Genomic DNA, 27,940 nt, shown 5'->3' with positions numbered 1-27,940 from the left:
ACAGCTGTTAAGTTCTGTTTTCTGTGTACATTGGAAAGTGTGGCAGTAAATGCTAAATGTTGTGGTTCCATTCATACTTAGATAACTCATGATGGAAAAGCCGTTGCCAGTTTATTCATTCTATAACTTGTCTGTACTTAAGGGAATTTGCTAGGGCAGAATATTTTTACCTACACTGTACTGAAGTGCTGTTTTTTTTTTTCACTACAGGGTTTACATATTGCATGTGTTTCTTTTTTCATCAGTTTTATTGAGATAGTATTTACACACTATACTCAGTGACTTAGTATATTCACCATCACCACAATTTCAGAAGATTTTCATCACCTCAGAAGGAAAAGGAAACTTTTGTCATCCCACCCTATCTTCCCATACCCTCAGTCCTAAACAACTACTGATCTGCTCTCTATAGATTTGCCTATTCTGAAAATTTCATTAAATTGAATCATGATGTGGTATGTGGTCTTTTGTGTCTGGCTTAGCATAATGTTTTCAGGGTTTAAGCATGTTGGATATGTCAGCACTTCATTTCTTTTTATGATTGAATAGCATTCCATTGTACAGATACTCTATGTTTTGTTTATCCTTGGACTGTTTCCACCTTTGGGCTATTATGAATAACGTGCCTGTAAGCATCCATGTCTAAGTTTTTGTGTGGACATATGTTTTCATTTCTCTTGGGTGTGAAATTGCTGGGTCCTATGGATACTGTATGACCATTTAAAGAACTGCCAGGTTGTTTTCTCAAGTGTCTGCACCATTTCACATTGCCAGTAGCAGTGTATGAGGGTTTTGATTTCTTCACATCTTCATCAACCCTTAATACCTAACTTTTTATTACTTTTGATGTATAATGGTATCTCGTTGTGGTCTTGATTTGTATTTCCATGATGACTAAATACTGTCAAGGATCTTTCTGTGTGCTTTTTAGATTTTATTTTTTATTTATTTTTAATGCTTATGTATTTTTGAGAGAGAGAGAGACAGAGTGCAAGCAAGGAAGGGGCAGAGATGGAGGGAGACACAGGATCTGAAGCAGGCTCCAAGCTCCAGGCTATCATCATAGAGCCTGAGATGGGGGCTCAAACCCACAGCCTGTGACATCATGAACTGAGCCAAAGTTGACGCTCACCCGACTGAGCCCTCAGGCACCCCTCTTTTTATGTGCTTATTGGCCATTTGTATATTCTTTGGAGAAATGTCTTCAGCTCTTTTGCTCAAATTGAAATTGAGTTTTCTTTTTATTTCTAAGTTACGAGTTCTTTATGATACTTGATTTCCAAATATTTTTCTCCCGTTTTCTGTCTTGTCTTTACTTTCTTGATAGTGTCCTTTGTAGCACAAAAGGTTTTAGTTTGATGTAATCCAATTAATCAATTTTTTTTTTTCTTGTTACTTATAGTTTTGGTGTCCTATATAAGAAACTATGGCCAGGGGGCACCTGGTGGCTCAGTCACTTAAGTGTCTGACTTAGGCACAGGTCGTGACCTTACGGTTCATGAATTCAAGTCCCACATCAGGCTCTGCTGTCAGCACAGACTTCGCTTCAGATCCTCTGTTCTATCCACACACACCCCGCTCTTCCCACCTCCTGTCTCTTCTTGTTCGCTCTCTCTGCTCTCTCTCAAAAATAAATAAACATTAAAAAACAAACAAAAGAAAGAAACTGCTACCAACATCAAGGTCATGAAGATGTACCCCTGTGTTTTCTTCTAAGAGTTTTATTGTTTAAGCCCTTATATTTAGGCCCTTGATCCATTTTCAGTTAATTTTTGTATGTGGTATAAGGTAAGGATCCAGCTCCATTCTTGTCCTAACCCTGGTTGTTGGGAAATTCTTTCCTCTTTAAATAATCTTGTCATCCTTATCAAATCTCAGAAGATCATAGACATAGGTTTATTTCTGGACTCTCAGTTCCATTCTATTGACCTCTGTGTCTGTCCCAATGCCAGTATCATATTGTCTTTATTTACCGTATCTTTGTAGTTAGGTTTCAAAAAAGTAGACTTAGGAGTTCTCCAGCTTTGTTCTTCTTTTTCAAGATTGTTTTGGCTATTCTGGGATCCTTAAAATTCCTCATGAATTTGATTATCTGTTTGTCAGTTTTTACAAAGAAGTCAGCTGGGTTTCTCAGATGGCTTGCACATGAATCTATAGATCAGTTTGGAGAATATTGCTGTCTTAACATAAGTGTTTCAGTCATGAACGTAGCATATTTTCCCTCTTATTTAGGTATTCTTTAATTAGTAATTTATTGTTTTTCAAGTATGAATTATACACTTTATTTTCTGTATACAGGGCCCTGTTGTGTCTGCAAATAGAGATGGTTTTACTTCCCTCTTCCCAGTGTGAATACATTTTAGGTCTTTTTGTTTTGTTTTCGTTTTGCCTAATCATTCTGTCTAAACCCTTGAGTACTGTATTAATAGTGAGCAGATATGCTTGTTGTTTTCCTAAGTTAGAGGGAAAATGTCCAGGCCTTGTCTATTAACAATGATGTTAGCTTTGGGTTTTGGTAAGTGTCCTTTAACAAGTTCAGGAAGTTTCTTTCTGTTCCTAGTTTGTTGAGTGTTTTTATCATGAAAGATTGTTGTATTTTGTCAAATGCTTTTTGTGTACCTATTCAGATAATCATGGGGTTATTTTTTATTCTATCTTGTATTTATTCTGATAACAGTGTATTAGATTAATTGGTTTTCACCTGTTAAACCAATTTTGGATTCTTGGGTAAATCCTGCCAGGGGGATTATTATTATTATTTTTTTTTTATGTGTTGCTGGATTCAGTTTGCTGGTATATTGCACAAGATTTCTGCATTCACATTCACAGGAGATATATGTCTGTAGTTTTCTTTTGATGTCTTTGAGTTTGGTAACAGATTAATGCTGACCTCATAATGAGTTTGAAAGTGTTCCCCTTCTCTTCTGTTTTTTGAAGAGTTTTTGAAGAACTGGTATTATTTTTTTTTATTTATTTTTATTTTTTATTTTTTTCAATATATGAAATTTATTGTCAAATTGGTTTCCATACAATACCCAGTGCTCATCCCAAAAGGTGCCCTCCTCAATACCCATCACCCACCCTTCCCTCCCTCCCACCCCCCATCAGCCCTGTTTGTTCTCAGTTTTTAAAAGTCTCTTATGCTTTGGCTCTCTCCCACTCTAACCTCTTTTTTTTTCTTCCCTTCCCCTCCCTCATGGGTTTCAGTTAAGATTCTCAGGATCCGCATAAGAGTGAAAACATATGGTATCTGTCTTTTTCTGTATGGCTTATTTCACTTAGCATCACACTCTCCAGTTTCATCCATGTTGCTACAAAGGGCCATATTTCATTCTTCCTCATTGCCACGTAGTACTCCATTGTGTATATAAGCCACAATTTCTTTATCCATTCATCAGTGTTGGACATTTAGGCTCTTTCCATAATTTGGCTATTGTTGAGAGTGCTGTATAAACATTGGGGTACAAGTGCCCCTATGCATCAGTACTCCCGTATCCCTTGGGTAAATTCCTAGTAGTGCTATTGCTGGGTCATAGGGTAGGTCTATTTTTAATTTTTTGAGGAACCTCCACACTGTTTTCCAGAGTGGCTGCACCAATTTGCATTCCCACCAACAGTGCAAGAGGGTTCCTGTTTCTCCACATCCTCTCCAGCATGTATAGTCTCCTGATTTGTTCATTTTGGCCACTCTGACTGGCGTGAGGTGATATCTGAGTGTGGTTTTGATTTGTATTTCCCTGATGAGCGACGTTGAGCATCTTTTCATGTTATTATTTTTTTTAATTGGAAGAATTTGGCACCTGGGCCTCGGCTTTTCCTTGTAGGTAGTTTATGATTACTAAGTCAGTTTTATAGGTCTTTTCAAGATTGTTTATTTCTTCTTGAATTCGTTTCATTGATTTGCTTTCTTAGAAATTAGTCCATTTCATCTAGGTTACCTAATTTACTTGTACACAGTTGTTCATCATATTACTTTGTAATCCAATTTATTTCCATAAGGTGGCCAGTAATGTCCGTCTTTGATTTTTCATTCTAATAATTTGAATCTTTCATCTAGCCAAACGTTTGTCAATTTTGTTGCTCTCAAAGAACCAGCTGTTTGGTCTCAGTGGGGTTTTTTGTTTTTTTTTTTTTTTGTATTTTTCATTTTCTTAATTTCTGCTCCTTTATTAATCCTTCCATCTGTTAGCTTTAGGTTTAGTTTGCTGTTCTTTTTTATTGTCTTAAGGTGGGAGGTTAAGTTATTAATTGGAGGTCTTTCTTTCATTTTAATATAGGCATTTATGCTTGTTAATTTCCCTGCAGATATTTTAACTGCATCCCTTAGGTTTTGGTATATTGTTTCTTCATTTTCATTCACTTCCAGGTATTTTCTAATTTCCCTTTTGATTTCTTCTGTGACTCACTGGTTATTTAGGAATGTGTTAATTTCCATATATTTGTGAAATTCCCAAATTTATGTCTTTTTTTTTTTTTTTTTAATGTTTATTTTTGAGCGGGGATGTGGGGTGGGTGGGGAGGGGCAGAGAGAGAGGGAGGCACAGAATTTGAAGCAGGCTCCAGGGTCTGGTTAACACAGAGCCCTATGCAGGACTCAAACCCACGAACTGTGAGATTATGACTTGAGCTGAAGTCGAACACTTAACTGATTAAGCCACCCAGGTGCCCCCTATATTTGATTTCTAATGTCATTCCATTGTTATTGAGAAATAATTGGTATTATTTCATTCCTTTTGAATTTATTGAGATTTGTTTAATGGCCTGACATGTGGTCTGTCCTGCAGAATGTTTTATGTGCAGTTGAGAAGAATGTATATTTTGGTTGAGATATTCTATAGATGTGTATTAGGTCTGGTTGGTTTATAGTGTTGTTTATGTCTTCTGTTTCTTTTTTGCAGATCTTTATGTTTAGTTGTTCTATGCATTATTAAAAGTGAGACATTAAAGTCTCAACTATTATTTTTGTTTCGTTTTAAAGTTTATTTTGAAAGAGTGAGAGAGAGAAAAGGAGAGCAAAAATCCTAAGCAGGGAGATCATGACCTGAGCTGAAATCCACAGTCAGATGCTTTAACTGACTGAGCTACCCAGGGGTCCCTCAACTATTGTTTTTGAATTGTCTATGTCTCTTCTCATTTCTGTCATTTTTTGCTTTATGTGTTTTTGTTTTCTATTAAAGTAGAAATTTATCTGAAATTAGCATAGTTATGTCACCTTTTTTTGTTGCTTACATGATACACCTTTTTCCATCTTTTTATTTTAAATCTTGTGTCATTGAGGTTCAACTTTGTCTCTTACAGACTGCATAGTTAGATCTTTTTTTATTCATTCTGAAAAATTTCTGCCTATTGATTGGGTTGCTTAATCGATTGGTTAATCCATTCACCTTTACTGTTATTGATATAGTTGGATTTGTGTCTTTCATTATGCTTTTTGTTTTCAATAGTCTCATTTCTTGTTTTTCTACTCCTTTAGTTTTGCATTCAGTGCTTATTTTCTAACATAACATTTCAGTTTATTTGATGATTTCTTTTTCTATAATTTATATTTTTCTCTCTCTTTTTTTTGTTATTTTCTTAGTGGTTGCTAGGGCTCAATATTTAATATTTAATATTTCCATATTAAGTTAATAGAATAAGTTTCAGATTTATACTGAATTCCAGTGAGATGTGGAACTATTACTCCTGTATGCATTTATTCCATTTTCCCTCTTTTTTGTGGTATAGTCTACAAATGTTATGAACCCAACAATACACATTACAGTTATTAATATAGTTTTATGACGTACAAAGAAGCTTAGAGACAAATTAGTAAGAGTGCTATAGTGAGTATAGTTGATAGGTTATTTGTTTGTGAGGCTCAGGGCAGGGGCAATAATGCAATTTCTAGACAAAAGGAGAGCAAGTATTTATAGTTTTTGTTATATTAATCTCATCATTTATCATTTCTGGTACCTTTTATTGGTTCCTCTGGATTCAGGTTACCATTGGAGTTACTGCCTTAGCTCAGTACAACTTTGCTCCTACCCACTTACTTTGTGGTATTATTGGCAAATTATTGGCAAACATTTCTATATATTATAGACTTAACAATTCAATGTATACATGTTGATTTTACCTTTAAATCATTTAATAGAAAAAGAAATAATTCTTTAATTATTTTTAAAGTTTTTTTTTTGTTTTTGTTTTTGTTTTTTTTTTGAGAGAGAGTACGAGCAGGGGAGGAACAGAGAAAGAGGGAGAGAAAGAATCCCAAGCAGGCTTTGTGCTGTCAGTGCAGAGCCAGACATGGGGCTTGATCTCACAAACCGTGAGATCGTGAACTGAGCTGAAATCAAGAGTCGGACACTTAACAAAGCGGATCTGCTAACAACACATTGTGTCAGTTTTTCTTTTTCTGGGAATGTCTTTATTGAATGATAACTTCCCTGGATAAATAGATTCTTGGCTAACAAGTGTTTTTCTATGAATATGCCAACGCACTGCCTTCTGTTCTTCATTGTGCTGAGAAGTTTCTGCTGTTAATCTTGTTCTGGTCCTTTGTGAGAGATGAGTCCTTTTTCTCTTGCTGCTTTCAAGAGTCTTCTCCTTGTATTTGGTTTTCTGCATTTTTTTTTTAATTTTTTTAAATGTTTATTTATTTTTGAGACAGAGAGAGACAGAGCATGAACGGGGGAGGGTCAGAGAGAGGGAGACACAGAATCTGAAACAGGCTCCAGGCTCTGAGCTGTCAGCACAGAGCCCAATGCGGGGCTCAAACTCACGGACCGACCGTGAGATCATGACCTGAGCCGAAGTCGGCCGCTTAACCGACTGAGCCACCCAGGCGCCCCGGTTTTCTGCATTTTTACTGTGATGTGTCTGTTTTTTCATCTCCTTATATTCATTCTACTTGGTATCCATTGAGTTTTCTGGATACGTAGATTAATGTTTTTCAATTAATTTGGGAGTTTTCAGCCATTATTTCATCAAATATTTTTGCAGCCCTTTCTCTCCTGGGACTCACATATGGGTATGTTGTACTTATTGTTATCCTACATTTCTCTGAGGTTCTGTTCATTTGTCACCTTTTCCCCCCACTGTTCTTTGGATTGCATAATCTCTGTCAGCCTGTTTTCAGATGTGCTGCTGTTTTCTTCTACTTCAGATCTCTTGAGCCCTTCTAGTGATTTTTTTCATTTCAGGCATTGTATATAATGAATTCATGGATTTCCTTTTTGTTTGTTTTTATCATATCTGTCTTTATTGATACTCTATTTGATATGATATTGTTATTGTACCTTCCTTTACTTCTTTAATTATGGTTCCTTTACTTGTTTGAACATACTGGCCACCATTAAGTCTTTGTTTAATATAACATCTGATGACTCTGATAGGTACTTTATTCTGTTTCTTGCTTTTTTTCTGGTACATAGGTCTTGGATCGTACTTTACTTTTCATGTCTTAACGTTTTTTCTTTGAAATTGGACATTTTAAATAATGTAGTACTCTTGGTACTGGTCCCTCTTTCCCTCCCCTCTCACAGGCATATTGTTATTTGCTTGTTTATTAAGTTAGTGATTAGCTGGATTGAGGAGCAGAGAAAGAGGGAGAGAAAGAATCCCAAGCAGTCTTTTCCACCACCACCACCCCCCCCCGCCCCCCTCAAAACTGGCTTTACCTAGCATGTCCTAAAGTGTTTAGGTAAGGACCTGGCAGGTAAAGCATGGAGGCAGTAGCCTCAAGTATTTACAACTTGCCTCTCCCAGCATGACAGCAGTGCCTTAACGGTCAGGTAAGCAAGAGCAGTTGAGGCCCCAGCATTCTCAGCAGTCCCACACAGGTAAGATAGAGTCTCTGGCCAACCACTGGTGGCTGGGCAGAAGAAGGGAACCCCTACTTCTCAGATTCACTTGCCCAGAACTTAGCCTCAGCAATGGGTAGGTGGGAGCAAGTTAAGAAATGCTGCCATCCTACCCCTCTTCGGAAAATTGCCCTCCAACTGAGAGAGCTTCGGGGAGAAGGGAGCCTTGCTATGTTTTTTGCCTTCAGTAGTCTGCAGTTTCTGTCTTGCTGAGTTAGGAAGAATGAAGTGGGAGTGATCTTGGCTTAGATATCAGACTTACGTTGTTTCTAACGAATTTTAGTGTATTTTCTTGAATAGATGTTTCTTCATATGCTGTATGTCTTTAGAACCATTTCCAAAACCAACTTTACATGGTTGGTTTTTTATAACTTTCTTAAGTTTGCTCGGGAGGTGGGTTTGTAAAAACTCCTCGTGCTGTCATGCTGGTAGTTGATCTCAGGTTTTATATTTTTAAGGGAGAAAAATTATCCCTAACATAATTACATTTATACACACAGTAAACAAGTTTTTAAATGATTTCTCTTTTGGTCCTTAATCCATGTTTAAAAGTGGTGCGGGTTGATAAGAATTATTTTAGGCAAATATGGAATGGGGAATAGAGAAGAACACATTTCACTTTTTTTCTGTTTAAATTGATGGTAAAACTGATTTTCCCACTAAGTTGCTTACATTTGTTTACTAAAAACATGGACTACTTTCTTATTGATTATGTAACCTATCAGAATACTAAATCAAAGAGTTTTATAGGTTAATAAGGTTTGGTAGAGAGGAAGAATATACATTGAAAAAGAAAATAGTTTAAGCATTTTAAAGAGATTCAAATGTTCTTGTCAACATTTATTTTATATTATTTGTTTACATTCTACAAACTTGAGATAATCAAAATTACATTTTAATCTGAAAATTTCCATTTATAGTAGGAAATTAGCCATATTTTTAAAAGAATGAAAAGTTAGGAAAAATATAGTTCAGTTATATGATTAAGAAGTTAAAAATAAGGAGATAGTCATACAAATTTAAAGAATTTATACTAAAAAAAAAAATAAAGAATTTATACTAAGACAATCATTGAAAAGCCAAATAGAACATCTGAGTAACTATTTTCTCTTTTATGTGAAGGACGATGTTACCCATCTTTACCACAGTACAGAGCTTAGAAGTAGTTCATTGAAAAGAGCAGTTGTGTAATCTTAAGAAATATTTTTAACAGCAAATTTCCATTTGATGCCACACTAAAGTTTTTGAGGTGTGCTTCTGTCATAACACTTAAGGAATATTTCTGGAATGTTGAGAGTGATTTTGATAGCTTTACAAAAATTACATATGATATACTTGAGTTCTGACAGTCACTTCTGTGATATAGCTTACAGAGGGAGAATATTAAATTGAAAAAAATCTGTGGAGTTGGAGCTAAACCTAGTAAGACAGTTTAAATTCTCTACATTACAGATTGTTGATAAATCTTAGATTATTTTTGTTTAAATACTTATTTGTCATCTAACATTTTGGAGTTAGTTCATTAATGAGACTGTAGAATGTGTCTCACACAGTGGGTTTTTTCCCGTCTGGAAAACTAAAGATAATAGTCCTTGATTCTCCTTACAGTCATTTGTCCCCTGGAAGAATTAACAGTTGGGTCATAACTATTTGGCTTATTGTTTATAAAATTATTTTATATTGACTAAGCTCTACATAATACATAATCTTTGCAGTTACAGACCTAATTGAAAATACTATTCGGCTTTTGTGTCTATACCGAAGTGGAGAATGTTTTGAAACTTCTTTAAAAATAACCATAATTTGAAAAAAAGTATGTTGAGGGGGAAAAAAAACCCAGTTGAAGAAAAAAAACTGGGTTTTCTTGAGGAATGGAGCTTATGCTTTCAGAAATTTGAACTCAGTAATTTAAGATAACTGTGATTGTATTTTTGGTTTGTATTTGGAAGTATATTTTACCATTGTTAAGCAGTTGGTAGTTGATTACAGAAATAGATCGTAGGTATGGGTTTATTTCTTAAAAGTTTTCCAGTTTTGAACAGTAACTGTGCTTGGGGGGATACTAAGCAGTCATTTCTTTGACATGTTCACTCCTCAGTCAAAATAACTTTCCTTTTATTGATTTTATGCAAAAGAGATCACTCACATGTTGAATTAAAAAGCAGAGAGGAATTCTTTACTGAAGAAAAAGGTCTTACTGCTGTTTGAAAGACATTGCTGTCAAACAAATTATTATAAATTGCACATGCAATTAATCCTTGTATCTCAACAATCGTGTTTTTATTAGAGAATATAAAAGACAAAAGTCTTTTAATAAAGTCTTAATACAATGGTATAAAAACACATTGTAGAGGTGCTATGAGGATAATTTTCATGTTGTTTAATTAGGATAATTTGAAGATAACAGATTTGTTTTCTGACACTGTTAATTTCTTACAGTTTATTTTTCTAATTCTGATATAATAAAATGATTAATCATTAGAAACTTGAAATGGCATTTTATGTCATAGTTAAGAACTCATACTGTTTAAATTCATAAGTATCAAGCCATACCATCTTGAACATAAAATCTCATCTGAATTCTGAAGTTTCAACTAATTTCTATGTTTTCTCATCCAGTGGAGCATGTTGAAGGATAAAGAAGGACAGCCTTCATATCATGACATAAATATTTACTGTGCAGTATGTGCCATTATCATAATGCTAAATGCTGAGAACATAGTCCATGTACATATAAAACTTAAAATTTTTCCATCAGTTTTTAAGACATAATAAGTTCCTTTTATCTTGTTTTTTTCTAGCCTAATTCTGGTGAACTGGATCCTTTATATGTAGTAGAAGTACTTCTGCGCTGTAGCAAAGAAAGTTTGAAAAATTCAGCTACTGAGGCTGCAAAACCAGCTAAGCCTGATGAGAAAGGAGAGATGCAGGTTTGGACTTTATTTATCATCTTCAGATTTCAAGTACTTATTGAATTATTTATAATCACTATATTTCCTGCATATGATTATAGTGAACATACTTGATGTCAAAATTGTAAGTTTTCAGAGTTTTTAAAGGTATATTAAAGCCATCTAAAATATCAAAAGGATGATTAATGAGATATAAGCTCTCTGTTTCTGTATCAAATTGTGGTCAGGTAAACAAAGATGAAGTGAAAGATAAAGAGAAGTTAATAATTTAAATTTTCACATGAAGCTGGATTTTACTGGGACTACTAAAGATGTTTTATCTTTTTTATGATCAAATAATTTTACAGTGTTACTTCATGTTTATTATATTCCTTTGAAATATGAAAGCAGTGTTTTAATAATTGAAAATTCCTTCATAAGTTTCCCTAGTTGGAACCATTTAATTTACATGTGCTTTTAACAAAATTTCAATTATAGTGTAGTTGACATACAATATTATATTAGTGATTCGACATTTATGTACTTATATATATTAAGAAATGCTCACCACGAGGGCATCTGGGTGGCTCAGTTGGTTAAGTGCCTTGACTCTTGATTTCGGCTCGGGTCCTGATCTCAGGGTTCCTGAGATTCAGCCCTGTGTCTGGCTGCTTGGGATTCTCTTTCTCCTCTCTCTCTGTGCCTCCCCCACTTGCACTCACACACATGTGCACACTGTCTCAAAATAAATAAATAAACATTAAAAAAATGCTCACCGTGATAAGTGTGGCTACCATCTGCCAGCATATGAAGTTATGATATTATTGGCTCTATTTCCTGTGCTGTGCTTTTCATCCCTGTGACTTATTTTCTACCTGGAAGTTTGTATCTGTTAATCCCCTTCACATGTTTCATCCATCACCTCACCTGCCTTCCCTCTCACAACCACCAGTCTGTTTGTTCTCTGTATTTATAAGTTTGTTTTTGGCTTTTTGTTTATTACTTTTGTTTTTTAGATGTCACATATAAGTGAAATCATGTGGTATTTATCTTTGAGTTATTTCATTTAACATAATACCCTCTAGGTCCATCCATGTTGTTGCACATGACAAGATTTCTTTCTTTTTTATGCCTGTGTGTGTAAAACACACCTTTATCCATTCATCTGTTAATGGACATTTAGATTGCTTCCTGTTAGATTCCAGTTAGATTGCTTGCCTGTTGTATTTGTATATAATGCTGCAATAAACATAGGGGTACATATATCTTTTCAAATTAGTGTTTTCATTTTTTTAGGGGTGATAACCAGAAGTGGGATTAATGGATCATATGATATTTCTGTTGCTAAATTTTTGACGAGCTGCCTGTTTTCCATAGTGGCCGTACCTATTTACATTCTCACCAACAGTTCACAAGGGGTCCCTTTTCTCCGCATCCTCACCAGCAGTTAATTTCTTTGTGATACTAGTCATTCTAACAGGTGTATGGTGGTATCTCATTGTGGCTTGGATTCTCATTTCCCTGATGATTAGTGATACTGAGCATCTTTTCATGTGTGTGTCAGCTATCTGAATGTCTTCTTTCGAATAATATCTATTCAGGTCCTCTGTCTAATTTTAATCAGATCTTGTGTGTGTGTTTGGTTGTATGAGTTCTTTAATTTTTTTTTTTTTTTTTTGGGATATTAACCTCTTAGTGGATATATCATTTGCAAATATTATCTTTTTCCTTCAAGTAGGTTGCCTTTTCATGTTGTGGATGGTTTCCTTTGCTGTGCAAAAGTTTTTTAGTTTGATGTAGACTCTGTTGTGTATTTTTGCTTGTGTTGCCCTTGCCTGAGGAGGCCAATCCGAAAAGACATATTGCTAAGGCAATATTTTCTTTGTTTTCTTTTAGGAGTATTATGGTTTTGGTTCTTATTTACATTTAGTTCTTTAATCCATTTTGAGTTTATTTTTTTCATATGGTATAGGAAAGTGGTCCAGTTTAATTCTTTTGCATGTGGCTGTCTAGTTTTGTCAGTACCATTTATTGCAGAGACTGTCTTTTCCACATTGTACATTCTTACCTCATTTTTCTTAGGTTAATTGACCATATAATGGGTTGGTTGGTTTCTTCCTTCCTTCCTTCCTTCCTTCCTTCCTTCCTTCCTTCCTTCCTTCCTTCCTTTCCTTCCTTCCCTTCTTTCCTTCCTTTCCTTTTCCTTCCTTCCTTCCTTCCTTCCTTCCTTCCTTCCTTCCTTCCTTCCTTCCTTCCTTCTTTATGGGTTTATTTCTGGGCTCTCTTTTTTGTTCCATTGATCTGTTTTGGTGCCAGTACCATACTGTTTTGATTACTATAACTTTGTAGTATAGTTTGAAATCTGGAGTTGTGTTGAGTCTCAGCTTTGTTATCTTTCTCAGGATTACTTCGGTTGTTGGGCTTGTTGGGTTTTTGTGATTCTACACAAATTTTAGGATTGTGTGTTCTTTGAAAAATACTGTTGGTGTTTTGATAAGGATTGCATTCAGTCTGTAGATTTTTTGAGTGATATGGCCATTTTAACAGTAGTAATTCTTCCAGTCCCTGAGTATGGGCTATCTTTTCCTTTTTTTGTGTCATCTTCAATTTCTTTCATTATTATCTTACAGTTTTCAAAGTACAGGACTTTCACCTCCTTGGGTAACTTTATTCCTAGGTATTTTATTCTTTTTGATGCAGTTGTAAATGGGATTATTTTCTTAATGTCTCTTTCTTACAGCTTGTTATTAACGTAGGGAAACATAACAGATAATTGTATATTGATCCTGCAATTCCGTTAAATTTGTTTATTCTAACAATTTTTGGTGTTGTCTTTATGGTTTTCTGTATGTAATACCATGTCATTTGCAGACAGTGACAGTGTTACTTCTTTATTACCAATTTGGATGCCTTTTATTTCTTTTTCATGTCTGATTGCGGTGACTAGGATTTCCAGTACCATGTTGAATAAAAATGGCAACAGTAGTCATCCTCGCCTTCTTCTTAATCTTAGAGGATAAGTTTTCAGCTTTTTACCATTGAGAATGGTATTAGCTGTGGGTTTGTTATGTGTCCCATATTTTGTTGGGGTATGTTCCATCTGTACCTGTTTTGTGGAGAGTTTTTATCATGAACAGATGTTGAATTTTATTACAAGCTTTTCCTTTATGTGTGGCAATCATATGATTTTTATCTTTCCTTTTGTAAATGTGGTGTATCCTGTTGATTGATTTGTGGATATTGAACCATCCTTGCATCCCTGGAATAAATCCCACCTGAGCATGGTGAATGGTACTTTAAATGTATTGTTGAAGTCAGTCTTTGTATTTGTGTTTTTTTTCCAGTTTTTCTTTCTAATGGAATTTTAGTTTCATACCATTGTGGTTGGAAAAGATGCTTGATATAATTTCAGGCTTAAATTCATTGAGACTTGTTTTGTGGCCTCACATGTAATCTGTCCTGGAAAGTGTTCCATGTGCACTTGAAAATTATGTGTATTTTTCTGTCTTGTGGATGGAAAGTTTTGTATATATCTGTTTGTTTTATGCTGTCTAATGTGTTCTTCAGAGCGACTGTTTTCCTTACTGATTTTCTATCTGGGTGATCAGTCCATTGATGTAAATGTTCATGTCCCCTACTCTTACTTTATTACTGTCAATTTCTCCCAATGTGTTTCTGAATATTTGCTTTATAAGTTTAAGTGCTTCTCTGTTGGATGCATAGAAATTTACAATTGTCACATCCTCTTGTTAGATTGATCTCATTATTATATAATGTCTCTCTTTATCTCCTATTACACTTCTTGTTTTAAAATCTGTTTTGTCTTAGTGTTGCTACCCAGCTTTTTTTCCCCCACTTACATTTGCATGGAATGTCTTTTGCCATCTCTTCACTTTTTAGTCTGTTTGTGTCTTTATGTCTGAAGGGAGTCTCTTGTAGGCAACACGTAGATGAATCTTGTTTTTTATCCTTTTAGTCAGTGTTTGTATCTTTTGTTTGAAGTGTTTATTCCATTTTCATTTTATTTTATTTTATTTTAGTCAGTGAGAGTAATTTTATTTATTCATTTCTTTTGTTTTAATTAGTGAGGCCCAGCTATAATTGTTGAGACCATGCTGGCAGGCAAGATACCAATTCTAGCTGCTGCTCACTAGTTATTTTGGCAGTAGTCACTTTGGGTGGACACAGGTTCTAGCTGAGGCTGCCTGGTGAGTATGGTATGGCATGAGCCACTTTGGGGGGAACTCCTGTCAGGGCAGGTGGGTTGGATGATCCACAGGGGAACACCAGAGCAGGTTGAGCAGTGCTAGAAGGTAAATGGAGAGTGTCAGAACTGGCTTCTGCAAGCATCAGGCCAGCTGGGCTACAGGAGGGGAAGAAAAATGGCACCTGGTAAGACTTTATTTCTCGAGAAAATTCCTACACTTCCAGCCCTTTTGGCACACACCCTAAAATTACTTAGTAGATCTCCTTCACTTAATAACTTGTATGTTTTTCAAACTGCTGCCTTTCTGTTGGGTCTCAAACTGAATGAGTACACTGGCACTTTAGGAGTGGATTCTAAGTTTCCTCTAGCCCTCCGACTCTCCCAGAGTGAAGTTTCCTTGATTTTCAAAGCCAGATGTTATAAGAGGGCTTTTCTTCCTGATGCACATCCCAGGGTAGGGGTACCTGATGTGGGATTTGATCCTTTCACTCCTCAGGTGGAACTGTGTGCTTGTGATATCACTCCTGTTTGTGGGTCACCATGCTGACAGAGTTGGTTCCCAACTGTGTCCCTGCCCCTTCTACTCTTCTCAGTATGGCCTTTTTTCTTTATCCTCATTGTGGAAGAGCTGTTATACGTCTTTGGTCCCTTTTCAGAATGAGCTGCACTGTAGTTAAGGTCTTGGTGTGTCCATAGGAGGAGGTGAGCTCAGGATCCTCTTGTTCTGCCATCTTCCCAAGCTCCTCAGTTTACCTGTGGTTTCAATTAATTGTAAAACATTCAGTTTGCCATATGAGATACCTGTATTTCTTGAATATCTCACCCCCCCTTTTAATAATTAGGACAAAATTACTGCAGGTAAAACCTCAATACTGAGATTCCAAGTATGTATTTGAAGGCAGATATACTGGAATTTTGTTATTTTAAAACATTACTTTAAGTATGTGGTGTATTCCTAGGAATTTTAAGAAATGTCTTTGTGATGATATATGATATAATAACCTTTGATTTATCGAAATTAAAATCTGCCATTGCAGCATCAGAGGATGCTGCTTTGGATCATTTCAAATGACAGTGAAATTTGGAATTGGCAGTATTGAAGGATATTATTCATTATTAAATGTTTTAGAGTGATAATTAAAAGTATAATTACTTCCGAATCCCACCTAACATTTGGTTTCAATTCAATCTTATAATTTCATTGCTCAAACTTCAGCCCTATTATAACTTGTATGATTTTTTTTCCATAATGTGTATTTTACAGTTGACTGCTTAACTGTAAATGAGAGTAAAACTCCCACAATTTAGCTGATAGTCACTGTATTCAAAAGGACCTTTGAAGTTATTGCAGCTTGCAATGGCAAGCATGTGGCACACATGCCAACATTCTTTTTCTCTCCTGGCAGACATCGATGAAAAGTCATGACATTCTTTCACTGAAGGCTTTGACTCTTCAAGATAATGATCTAATGACTAATTTCATTGGAGTTAGTATTTTAAGGAAAACTTACTTGTTGTCTATCTTGCTTCTGGCCCAGATTTTATTTAGCTTAGTCACTGTGCCCATTTTACTTAAAGATATTGAGAAGCTTTGTACTACATAATGATCATGATTTGTCTCATTTTAATGGTTTGTGCAGGGTAGATGCCCCTGGATCCTAGGCAACCTGCGTCTTTCCTTCTATAACATTTTTTAAACTGGGGTATAATTGAAGTATAATTTTTTTTTAAAGGTTAATTTTGAGAGAGCATGAGAGTGAGCGGGGGAGGGGAAGAGAGAATCCCAAGCAGGCTCTACACCGACAGGGGGCTCACTCAGTCTCTAGAACATGAAATCATGACCTGAGCCAAAATCAAGAACCTCACTGAATGAGTCACCCAATGCATAACATTTTTTAAAATTTTTATTTATTTTTAAGAGATGATGAGTGGGGGAGGAGCAGAGAGAGAGGAAGAGAGAATCCCAAGCAGGCTCTGTGCTGTCAGTCCAGAGTCTGACATGGGGCTTAAACTTAAGAACTGTGAGATTATGACCTGAGCTGATACAAGAGTCGGATGCTTAACCGTCTGAGCCACCAAGACACCCCAGCATATAACATTTTTTCAGTTTATTTCCAGGAATTAAGTGGGGATGTATTAGTATAAGTTATATATATAGTCTCTGATTTCAAGGGGTTTACAGCTTAATGGGGGGAACATTTTGTGCTCAAGTTAGTGAACATCAAAAATGTATCCTCCAACTGGAGTAGAGTGTGTTTGGTGGGGGGAAGTCAATAAAGGTTTTATAAAAGAAGTATTAAGAAAATGAACTGACCTGGGGCTCCTGGGTGGCTCAGTCAGTTAAGTGTCCAACTTAGGCTCACGTCATGATCTCACGGTTCATGGGTTCGAGCTCCACATTGGGCTCTGTGCTGACAGCTAAGAGCCTGGAGTCTCCTTTGGATTTTGTGTCTACCTTTCTCTCTGCCCCTCCCTTGCTCGTGTTCGTGTGCTCGCTCGCTTGCTCCCTCTCTCTTTCTCAAAACTAAATAGACATTTTAAAAAATATTAAAAAAAAAAAAAAAGAAAACTGACTTGTAAGGATCTTTTCAGACAAGAATTGCTTTTCCAGCTGAGAAAGCAACATACACAGAGCATGAAACATGCCTTTTTAAAAAGAACTCTGAGTTCTATTGAATGATCATACTAGTAAAACAGAGAGAAGGACTATACCTTAAGACATAGTGTGTGTATATAATATTGTTCACTTCTGTAAATTAATATTTTGAATAGGAATCTTGGACACAGGATTCATAGACAATTTATAAGGAAATTTCATCTCTCAACTGCACTTACTGTGAACACTACTCTGGATAGGTTTAAACCAGATTTCCTTTGCATGAAATATGAGTAGGAAGTGGCATTTCCATAGTCATTTTTCTTTCTTTTAACTTGGAGTGTGTATGATACAAAATTAAGCTTTTTAAATGCTTCTTGGATTGCTGCAAGCTTTTGGTTAATTTCCAGAGTTCTTGAAGGAAAATTAGATCAAGGCACACATTTAGTTTTTATAAATCTAAAATTTAATAAAACATATTGGTTTAAATAACTTGGCCTGGACTTGATTAAAATGTAGTTCAAAAAATATCTTTTCTGGGGGTGCCCAGGTGGCTCAGTTGGTTAAACCTTCAACTTAGGCTCAGGTCATGATCTCATGGCTTGTGAGTTTGAATCCCACGTTGGGCTCTTTGCTGACAGCGTGAAACCTGGAGCCTGCTTCAGATTCTGTGTGTGTGTGTGTGTGTGTGTGTGTCTCTCTCTGCCCCTCCCCTGCTCATGCTCTGTCTCTTTCTCCTTCAAAAAAATAAATAAACACTAAAAAAAAATACATGTATCTTTTCTGGATGAAAAATTCAAAAATTATATTTTAGCTAATGTCCTTGATTTGAAGAAATGAGATCATCTGAAACTTATTTAGGTTGTATTCACTTAAACTTACTGACTTCTGATGTTAGCTACCTTATCATTTGCTTATCTTTTTCCTTTTTAAAAATTTTAATTAGTTAATATACAGTGCAGTGTTGGTTTCAAAAGTAGAATTCAGTTATCCATCATTTCCATACAACACCCAATGCTTATCACAAGTGCCCTACTTAATACTCATCACCCAGTCTAGCCCATCTCACACCCACCTCCCTCTGTCAACTCTCATTTTATCCTCTATCATTAAAGAGTCTCTTGTGATTTGTGTCCCTTTCTTCTCTTTCCTCCAGCCTTCCCATATGTTCATCTGTTTTGTGTCTTAAATTCCACACATGAGTGAACTCATTATATCTTTCTCTGATACATTTATTTCTCTTAGCATAGTACATTCTACCCCCATCCATGTCATTGCAGATGGCAAGATTTTATTCTTTTTGATGGCTGAGTAATATTCTATTGCATATGTATACCACATTTTCTTTATCCAATCATCAATGAACATTTGGACTCCCTCCATAGTCTGGCTATTGTTGATAATGTTGCTATAAACATTGGGTGCATGTACCCCTTCAAATCTGTATTTTTGTGTCCTTTGGGTAAATGCCTAATAGTGCAATTGCTGGATTGTAGGATAGTTTTATTTTTAGTTTTTTGAGGAACCTCCAAAACACTGTTCTCCAGAGTAGCTGCACCAGTTTACATACCCACCAGCAGTGCAAGGGGATTCCCCTTTCGACGCATGCTGGCCAACACCTGTTGTTTCTTGTGTTGTTAATGTTAGCCATTCTCACAGGTTTGAGGTGGTATCTCATCATAGTTTTGATTTGTATTTCCCTGATGATGAGTGACGTTGAGCATCTTTTCATGTGTCTGTAAGCCACCTGGATGTCTTCCTGGATGTTGTTGTTTTCTGACATTTTGAATAATGTACATACATGTCAGTGTTCTCTTTCGATTCAGACACTGCATCTGTTATTTGCAAGGGTCACAAATTGCTGGTTCAGTAACCAGTTCAGCCCTCATAATGTCTTATTTAAACATGAAATTGACAACTTGAAAATAAAAATAATTATATTAAAATATTATAATCAAGTGAAAGCAGCCCCAAATCCACACTGAGGTAGGTAGGTAAATAGGTAGGTAGGTAGGTAGGTAAAATATAGAAGGAACGAATATGTTAGAAAAGTCACCATTAGGCAACTACCAAATAACTAATCCATGGATCCTAAAACTAGTGAGTTGAAAGTTTAAATGAGGAATGGGATATTTACAAAGTAATGAATATCCCTATAAATTTCTTATTAATTGTAAAGGGAAAAGTAGTAAGTTTACATTAGAGAATGCCAGAGATAACCACTTGAATCAAGTCATAAAAATTAATATCACTAGTAATGTTGACCAGTAGACAGGAAGAACCAAAAACATCATTTCTGCCAAAAATTCATATCCTGAATTTCATGATTCATCATAATTAGACAAACCCAAATTCAGAGGCATTCATAAAATAATTAGTGTATTCAAAAATGTCAGTGTCCTGAGCAGCACACACACACACACACACACACGCACACACACACACACACACACAAAAGAGAAACTGTTCCAGATTAAAGTAAAATAAAGAATTATCACAACTAAACATAATTTATCATCCTAATTTGGATACGTAGAGTGGTGGAAGAGAACAAGTGTGGTATAAAAGGCATTATTGGAGAAGTAGATGGAATATTAATATGCATTACAGATTAGATAATAATTGTTTCAACATTAAATTTCTCTCTTTTAATACTTGTACTATGGATGTGGTATATGTGTGGGGAGAGAGAATGATAAAGCAAATGGGGCAAATGTGAATATTTGGTGAATCTGAATAAAGGTTTATGGGAACTCTTTGTTCTAGTAACTTTTCTAAAAACTTGAAATTATATAAAAATGTCAATTCCATAAAAACAAAGTAGGCAGTATTCTAGATTTAAAAAGGCTAAAGAGATCTGACAACTAAATGCAAGAAATGATCCTTGGCTGGATCTTAGATCCAAAAGTGGTGGTAGTATCAGGGTACCTGGGTGGCTCAGTCAAGTTAAGTGTCCAACTCACTTTTGGCTCAGGTCATGATCTCTTGGTTTCATGAGTTCGAGCATTGTATCAGGCTCCACGCTAATCCTGCCAACTCTACTTGTGATTTATTCTCTCTCTCTCTCTCTCTCTCTCTCTCTCTCTCTCAAAAAAATAAACTTAAAAAAAAATAAAGCTGGTGGTAGTATCTATAAATGGCATTAGTGAGTCATTTGGGGAAATTTGAATATGAACTGTATATTAGATTATATTATTAAATTTTTATGGTATAATGAGGTAATTCTTAGAAGATACATGATGAAGTATTTGCTGGTGAGGTGAAGTGACATGTTATCTGCAAATTAATTTTAAATGGTTAAAATAGGAAAAAGGAAGGCAGAAAGAAAAACACTCCCCCACCAAAATCCCAGAGTCTTAACTAGAAAGAGGAAAAGCACGTATGGCAAGCTATTAACAGTTGGAAAGATCTAGTTGAGAAAATACAGTGGACAGTTTGTTGTATTATTATTTTAGTCACTTTTGAATAAGAAGTTGTAGTTGTCTGCTTTAAACAATACATACTTTCTCCATTTTTTCTTTCTTTTCTCTTTGGTATTTGAATATGATCTCTGTTCTTTTAGTTTTTACACTAAATAACATTTTTTAAAGGTGCTTATTAACTATTTTAAAACACTTTACATGCATTATTTCATTTAATTCTCACAGCAGTTTAATGAGATAGATATAATTTCATCTCCATTTTTAAAATAGGAAGAATGAAGCCTAAAAAATTTGGACTTCCTCAAGGTCTCAAAACTAGCAGAAAACTGAATCAAAACCCAGGCAGTCTTGACTCTAGAAACTCTGCTCAACTGCTCTACTATTTTATTCAATGAAACACTATGAATATATTTGTTAACCAGCAAGCCAATGGCAGCTGTTTTTTTTTAGTAGCGATCAGAGTAAGGTAGCCATTGAGAATAATACACTGATGAATTTGGACCTTTAAAAGTGTTAACTTCTCAGTGTACAGACAACCTCTAAATTTAAAGTCAGTGTCCTTAAAGGAAGCAAAATGGTATACTTCATGGTGAGGAAAAGGTATTCTTGTCAGGAGAGAACATGAAAGAAAGTTTGAAGATAGGTGATTCTTGAATATTATGTCTAATGGAGTATACTGTTTTCTGTGGTTGAAATACTTTTTTTCATCTCTTCATTAAAACCTATCTAGTGGGGCGCCTGGGTGGCTCAGTCGGTTAAGCGTCCGACTTCGGCTCAGGTCACGATCTCGCGGTCCGTGAGTTCGAGCCCCGCGTCGGGCTCTGGGCTGACGGCTCAGAGCCTGGAACCTGCTTCCGATTCTGTGTCTCCCTCTCTCTCTGCCCCTCCCCTGTTCATGCTCTGTCTTTCTCTGTCTCAAAAAAAAATAAAATGTTAAAAAAAAAAAAATTAAAAAAAAAAAAAAACCTATCTAGAGCTTACATGAATCCTACTCACCCATAAACAGGAGTCTTTCCTTCCTGTGTAGTGCTATTATATTTTAAGATATTCAAAAAGTGCCAATAATGAGTACATGCAAATAAATAAAGCATGGATTCTGTGTTGAGGGAATAACTAATTTTTAGGTACCGTTTATTTACCTGTTATTTAGAAGTTTGAATTAGGTTTTACTTTTGAAATACAGTTTCTGGTAAGATATGTGCTTCTATAGTGATTATTACCTACTTAATCATATGTGCTACAAATTGTAAATACAGCTTCGTTTTAAGGATTCAAGCTAAATTTGGGAAATGGCAGAGTTTGAAAATGTGCAGTTTTAATTGTAGCATTCTGTAACTTTTTCTTGGTAGGTTGTTCCAGTTTTGGTGCACCTCCTGTCTGCTATCAGCAGTGTTAGGCTTTATATTCCTAAAGACCTTCGGCCAGTGGATAATAGACAGAGTGTTTTAAAGTCAATACAGGTACATGTATTAGTTTTATAAATTTAAATATAAATTTTATGTAAAGATAAATAGAATTTATAACAAGACAGCTTAAATGCTTTAAAATATATTGCTTTCTTTAAAAAAAAAACAAAAAAAAAAAACTATAAACACTGCCTGTAGTGGAAGTTCGTGATTTTTGTATAGATTGTCCACTCCTTGAATATACCAAAAGTGAGAAGTAAGGGAGAACCCAAAAAGGAAAACATAGCTACTGTTTTATGCAAAATGTTTTGCTTTATTTGTTGAGTAAAAATAACTAGACTGCATTAAAAATTTTATGTATAAAAATCATGTGCCAGGACTTTTAACCATTTTTTAGTTTTATTTTCAGTAAGAAAAATTATGACATTCTAGAAATCTATTTTCCAGTAGGGGAAGAAAATGGAATTTTGTTAGTTATTTGGTCAGCAAACATTTGGATTATCATTCACTGGTCAGCAAAGGCTCTGTACTTGAATTTGAGAAAACAAACAGGATGCTTTCATTGTAGAGCAGGAACATTCAAGCTGTGGTCCTAGGCAGGCTTTCTGAATTGAATAATTGTCTTGATAGTTTTATAGAATTTTTATGTGGATAAACTGTTTGTTGTTGTTGTTTTATCCCTAACTCACCAAATTCTATTTTACCTTTAAGGCCTATCCCAAGACCTTGAAAGTCTCCCAGGGCAGTACCAGCCTACAGTGAGCTGTCCCTTCTCTGAACTCAGATGCTCTTATATTTAACAGTTAAATCATGTAAAAAAAAGAAAAGACCCCAAAACACAAAATTAATGACAAGAATCTGGACCCTTTAAAAAACTTAAGTCTTTCGACTCAGTAGTACCCCACTCCCCTAGGAATCAGCCCCAAGGAAATAATGTGAAAACTGAAAACCATTTACACCTGGGTTGTTTAATATAGGATTATTTATGACAGTGAAAGGTTACAACAACCTAAATGTACAATAATGTGTTTATCAGTAAGTTGTACCACACTTAGAACTATTCAGCTCTAAATACTAAAATTATTAATAAATTTAACACATCACTGTTTCGGTATATCATGGTATGATTCAAAAGGAGGTTTCAAAACCAAATGCAACGGAAAAGTGCAATCCAGTTTAAGTGCATTTTTCAATGTGTTTGTGCCCAGAAATACATAGAAGGAAATATTTATTTAGTCTTAAATAATTTTGTCTATAAATTTTTTGTTTCAGGAAGTTCAGAAACGTTTTCCTGATGGTGTTCCCTTATTAGATCCTATTGATGATATGGGCATTCAAGATCAAGGGCTGAAAAAAGTCATCCAGAAAGTAGAGGCTTTTGAACATAGAATGTATTCTCATCCACTTCACAATGATCCAAATTTGGAAACAGTGTATACTCTTTGTGAAAAAAAAGCACAGGTATGGCAGAAACTTAGTTTGTATCATAAAATTCTATATATTTTACTAAATAGATGATTATGTGTTTTCTATTTTCTTTTCCTATTGGTTTCATCAGCTAACACAGGGAAATATCTCCTTATCTTTTGAGGAGACCATCACCTCTTATCACCAAGACAAGATGAAGATCATTTTGTTATAATTTGGTATTTGATGGTTTTTCTTAAGTTTTTTTAAATGTAATATAATTCATGTATAGTAATATTTACCCTTTTAAAGCATACATTTCAGGGGCGCCTGGGTGGTTCGGTCGGTTGGGTGTCCGACTTCGGCTCAGGTCATGATCTCACGGTCTGTGAGTTCGAGCCCTGCGTCGGGCTCTGTGCTGACCGCTCAGAGCCTGGAGCCTGTTTCAGATTCTGTGTCTCCCTCTCTCTCTACCCCTCCCCTGTTCATGCTCTGTCTCTCTCTGTCTCAAAAATAAATAAACGTTAAAAAAAATTAAAAAAAACATAAAGCATACATTTCAGTGGTTTCTAGTATATTTACAGATAACTGCAACCATACCACTGTCACAATTCCAGAGCATTTCCATCATCCCCAAAAGAAACCTTATACTAATTAGCAGTCAACTCTATTTCTCCCATCTTGCATCCCCTAGCAACTACAAATCTCCTTTCTGCCTCTGTCAATTTGCCTATCTTGGAGATTTCATATAAGTAAAATCCTACAGTATGTGGCCTTTTGTGTCTGCTTTCTCCACTTAGCATAATGTCTTCAAGGTTCATCCATGTGGTAGCCATGAATTAGTACTTTACCCCTTTTTATGGCTGAAAAATATTCCATTATATGCATATACCACATTTTGTTTAACATTTCAACAGATGATAGACATTTGGGGTTTTTCCACTTTTTGGCTGTTTTGAGTAACCCTGCTACCAACTTTTATGTACGAGTTTTGTGTGAAGATATTTTCATTTCTCCTGTGTGGAATTAGGTAGAATTGCTGGGTCATATAGTAAGTCTAGGCTTAACCTTTTTTTTTTTTTTTTTTTTTTTAATTTTTTTTTTTTCAACATTTTTAATTTATTTTTGGGACAGAGAGAGACAGAGCATGAACGGGAGAGGGGCAGAGAGAGAGGGAGACACAGAATCGGAAACAGGCTCCAGGCTCCGAGCCATCAGCCCAGAGCCTGACGCAGGGCTCGAACTCATGGACCGTGAGATCGTGACCCGGCTGAAGTCTGACGCTCAACCGACTGCGCCACCCAGGCGCCCCTAGGCTTAACCTTTTGAGAAACTGCTGACTTTTTCCCCAAGTGGCTATACCACTTTACATGTATGTAAATGTAGATACATACATTTACAGCAATTTATGAAAGCTCTTATTTCTCTGTGTTCTCACCAACACTTGTTATTGTCTGTGTTTTTGATTATAGCCTTCCTAGTGGTATGTAATAGCTCAGCTTTTAGGGTAATTAGCTGTAGTCTCTAACCAGAAAAGCTAGTTAATTTACAGATAATTAATTTAGGATGACCTAAAAGAGCAGAAGACTGTGATAAGTACTCAGAGGCATATAAAGCTTACCAGTTAGTAGAAGACAGCACCCTATTAAAGAGTTTTTTCCTCAATAAATTTTACTGAAATGTACTTTGGATATACTGAGTTAAATAAAATATTATTAGAATTAATTTCACTTTTTAAAATGTGGTTACTGGAGAATTTGCTTTTTCAGACAGTGCTGCAAGAACATACTTGTACTGCCTCACAGATACATTATTCATTGTGAATAATGAATTTAGGAAAAGCTTTTTGAAGTGAAGACATTCCTTTCCACTGTATACTTCTCTTCAACTAGAATCTTTTGTACTCTAGAAATGTTCCATCCGCCTTCAAACTTACAGCTCCTTGCTGTTAAGCCTTTTCAGCTTTTAATCGCATGCCACTTTTATCACATTAGTCTTCCTGTTACACAAACTATTATTTTAAACTCTTTAGGATCAGGCATTTCATTTTAGCTTTCTTGTACTCTCCTCTATCCCAAGTGATCTCTTTATAAAATAGATACCTAGTATTTATTGAACAAGTGTGTGAGTGGAAACTTCTTGGCTTAACAGAGTAGTATGTTTAGTTCACAGTTTTACAACACTCTTTCTAGCTTTCTGTGAACTAACATAATGGGGCCCTGGGCTGCGGTGGGGCACAGCAGCTGTGTTCTTGGTGGACGTGTAGTGCACCATGCTCTGATCCACCATGAAGGTACTGCTCAAGATGAGGAAGCTGAGAAACCAAAAGTGTTAGTAACTTCTACAAGGATACCCATGATCCTGGCCTGTTCATCTCTCCTTGGGACCATTGCATCAGCTCCCTACCTTCTTACATTTACTTTCTCTGTTTCCACCAGAGAGTCACCCTTAGCAATTCCACAACACAAAAACAAAGAGACTTGAGCTTGGTTTAATAATGACTGGAAAAAGTCCACAAAGAAAACGGTGCGAAGCCACAGAGAGTGGTGTTACCTGAGCTGTTCTGACATAAAGGAAAAAGGCCTTAGTGTCTGGCTAAGGGACTGACTAAATAATCTTGTTGTGAAAACTCAACAGTACGTGGAAAAATGCTTACACAAGAGCATTAAATGTAAAAAGTTGGATCTGAAATTGATGTGGACTATGATTATAATTTAGCAAAAATAAAAACATATACCAAAAAGACAAAAAGGGAAACCTTAAGTGGTTGTTTGGGCAGTGAGATTATAGCAGTGTTTTTTTCTTCCTGTTTTTTGCTCCCTAATTGTCTGTAATGTGCTTCTATAACATTTTATAATGAAAGAAAACTACAAAGAGTTAACAATTTAGGGAAGGAAAAACAAGTCTTTTTATGGCCTCCTACTGACTGAAGGATAAATTTCACATCCCTTAACCCTGCCTAAGAAGACAAAAATCTGATCCCTCAGCTGTCATCATTTTAAGTGCTCACATCTGACCAAGTTTTCCTGCTTCTAGGAATTGAGACTCCAAGGTGAGGTAGTACAAGTATGTTCTTGCAGCACTGTCTGAAAAAGCAAATTCTCCAGTAACCACATTTTAAAAAGTGAAATTAATTCTAATAATATTTTATTTAACTCAGTATATCCAAAGTACATTTCAGTAAAATTTATTGAGGAAAAAAATCTTTAATAGGGTGCTGTCTTCTACTAACTGGTAAGCTTTATATGCCTCTGAGTACTTATCACTCTTCTCTTTTAGGTCATCCTAAAGAGGACATCCTCTTTCAAAGACACTGTAGAAAACAGCTTTTTTTAATATAATAGACCTGATGAGTTATGCTAGTATAGCTATGCTAGTTATGCAGAAAATTGTCCAGCATAGAAAGCATTCTTTTTATCCTCATAGCATTATGACAACACATTTGTTCATAACAGTGTAGATAACCATTAAGAGATTGGATTCTGATGGCTGGCAGAGTGGTTTTGAATGCCATCTTTATTAATCACTAGCTCTGTGATTTTGACCAAATTACTTAGTAATCTCTGTCTCAGATATTTATCTTTGTAAAATTTGTATTTAATATTAGTTACCTACCCTACATATTGCTATAAGAATTAAATGAAGTAATGTAGCAGCACCTGGGTGGCTCAGTCAGTTAAGTGTCAGCTCAGATCATGATCTCATGGTTTGTGGGATCGAACCCTCCATGAGGCTCTGTGCTGACAGTGCAGAGCCTGCTTGAGATTCTCTCTCTCCCTCTCTCTCTGCCCCTCCTCCACTCGGCGCTCACTCTCTTTCAAATAAGCATTTTAAAAAAATAAAAATAAATTTGGGGCACCTGGGTGGCTCAGTCAGTTAAGCATCCAACTTCAGCTCAGGTCATGATCTCTCTCAATCTAGGAGTTCAAGCCCTGCGTCAGGTTCTGTGCTGACAGCTCAGAGCCTGGAGCCTGCTTCATATTCTGTGTCTCCCTCTCTCTGCCCCTCACCTCAAAATAATAAATAAACATTAAAAAATTTTTAAAAAATAAATAATGTAAAGCACTGAAAATAGGGTACATAGTTAGCTGTCAGTAAATATCCATTACTGACCACTGTTTTGCCTTTATCATTTCTGCTCCTCAACTGAGTCTTAATAAATCTGCAAAA

The 27,940-nt window shown here is 35.6% G+C and overlaps 1 protein-coding gene across 1 annotated transcript in view; it reads left to right on the top strand.

Annotated features, from left to right (window-relative positions):
- MTREX (Mtr4 exosome RNA helicase) overlaps window positions 1-27,940 on the top strand; it is a 108,399-nt gene that overhangs the window by 58,903 nt on the left and 21,556 nt on the right. Inside the window, exons 19-21 of the mRNA XM_058732467.1 lie at window positions 10,643-10,771; window positions 22,307-22,417; window positions 23,636-23,824. Of these exons, the coding sequence (XP_058588450.1) occupies window positions 10,643-10,771; window positions 22,307-22,417; window positions 23,636-23,824 (429 nt within the window). The remainder of the gene's footprint in view (window positions 1-10,642; window positions 10,772-22,306; window positions 22,418-23,635; window positions 23,825-27,940) is intronic.

Source organism: Neofelis nebulosa, chromosome 1 (genome assembly GCF_028018385.1).
Source record: "Neofelis nebulosa isolate mNeoNeb1 chromosome 1, mNeoNeb1.pri, whole genome shotgun sequence".
In the NCBI taxonomy this organism is placed as follows: Eukaryota; Metazoa; Chordata; class Mammalia; order Carnivora; family Felidae; genus Neofelis; species Neofelis nebulosa.
This window is presented reverse-complemented; position numbering and strand designations above follow the sequence as displayed.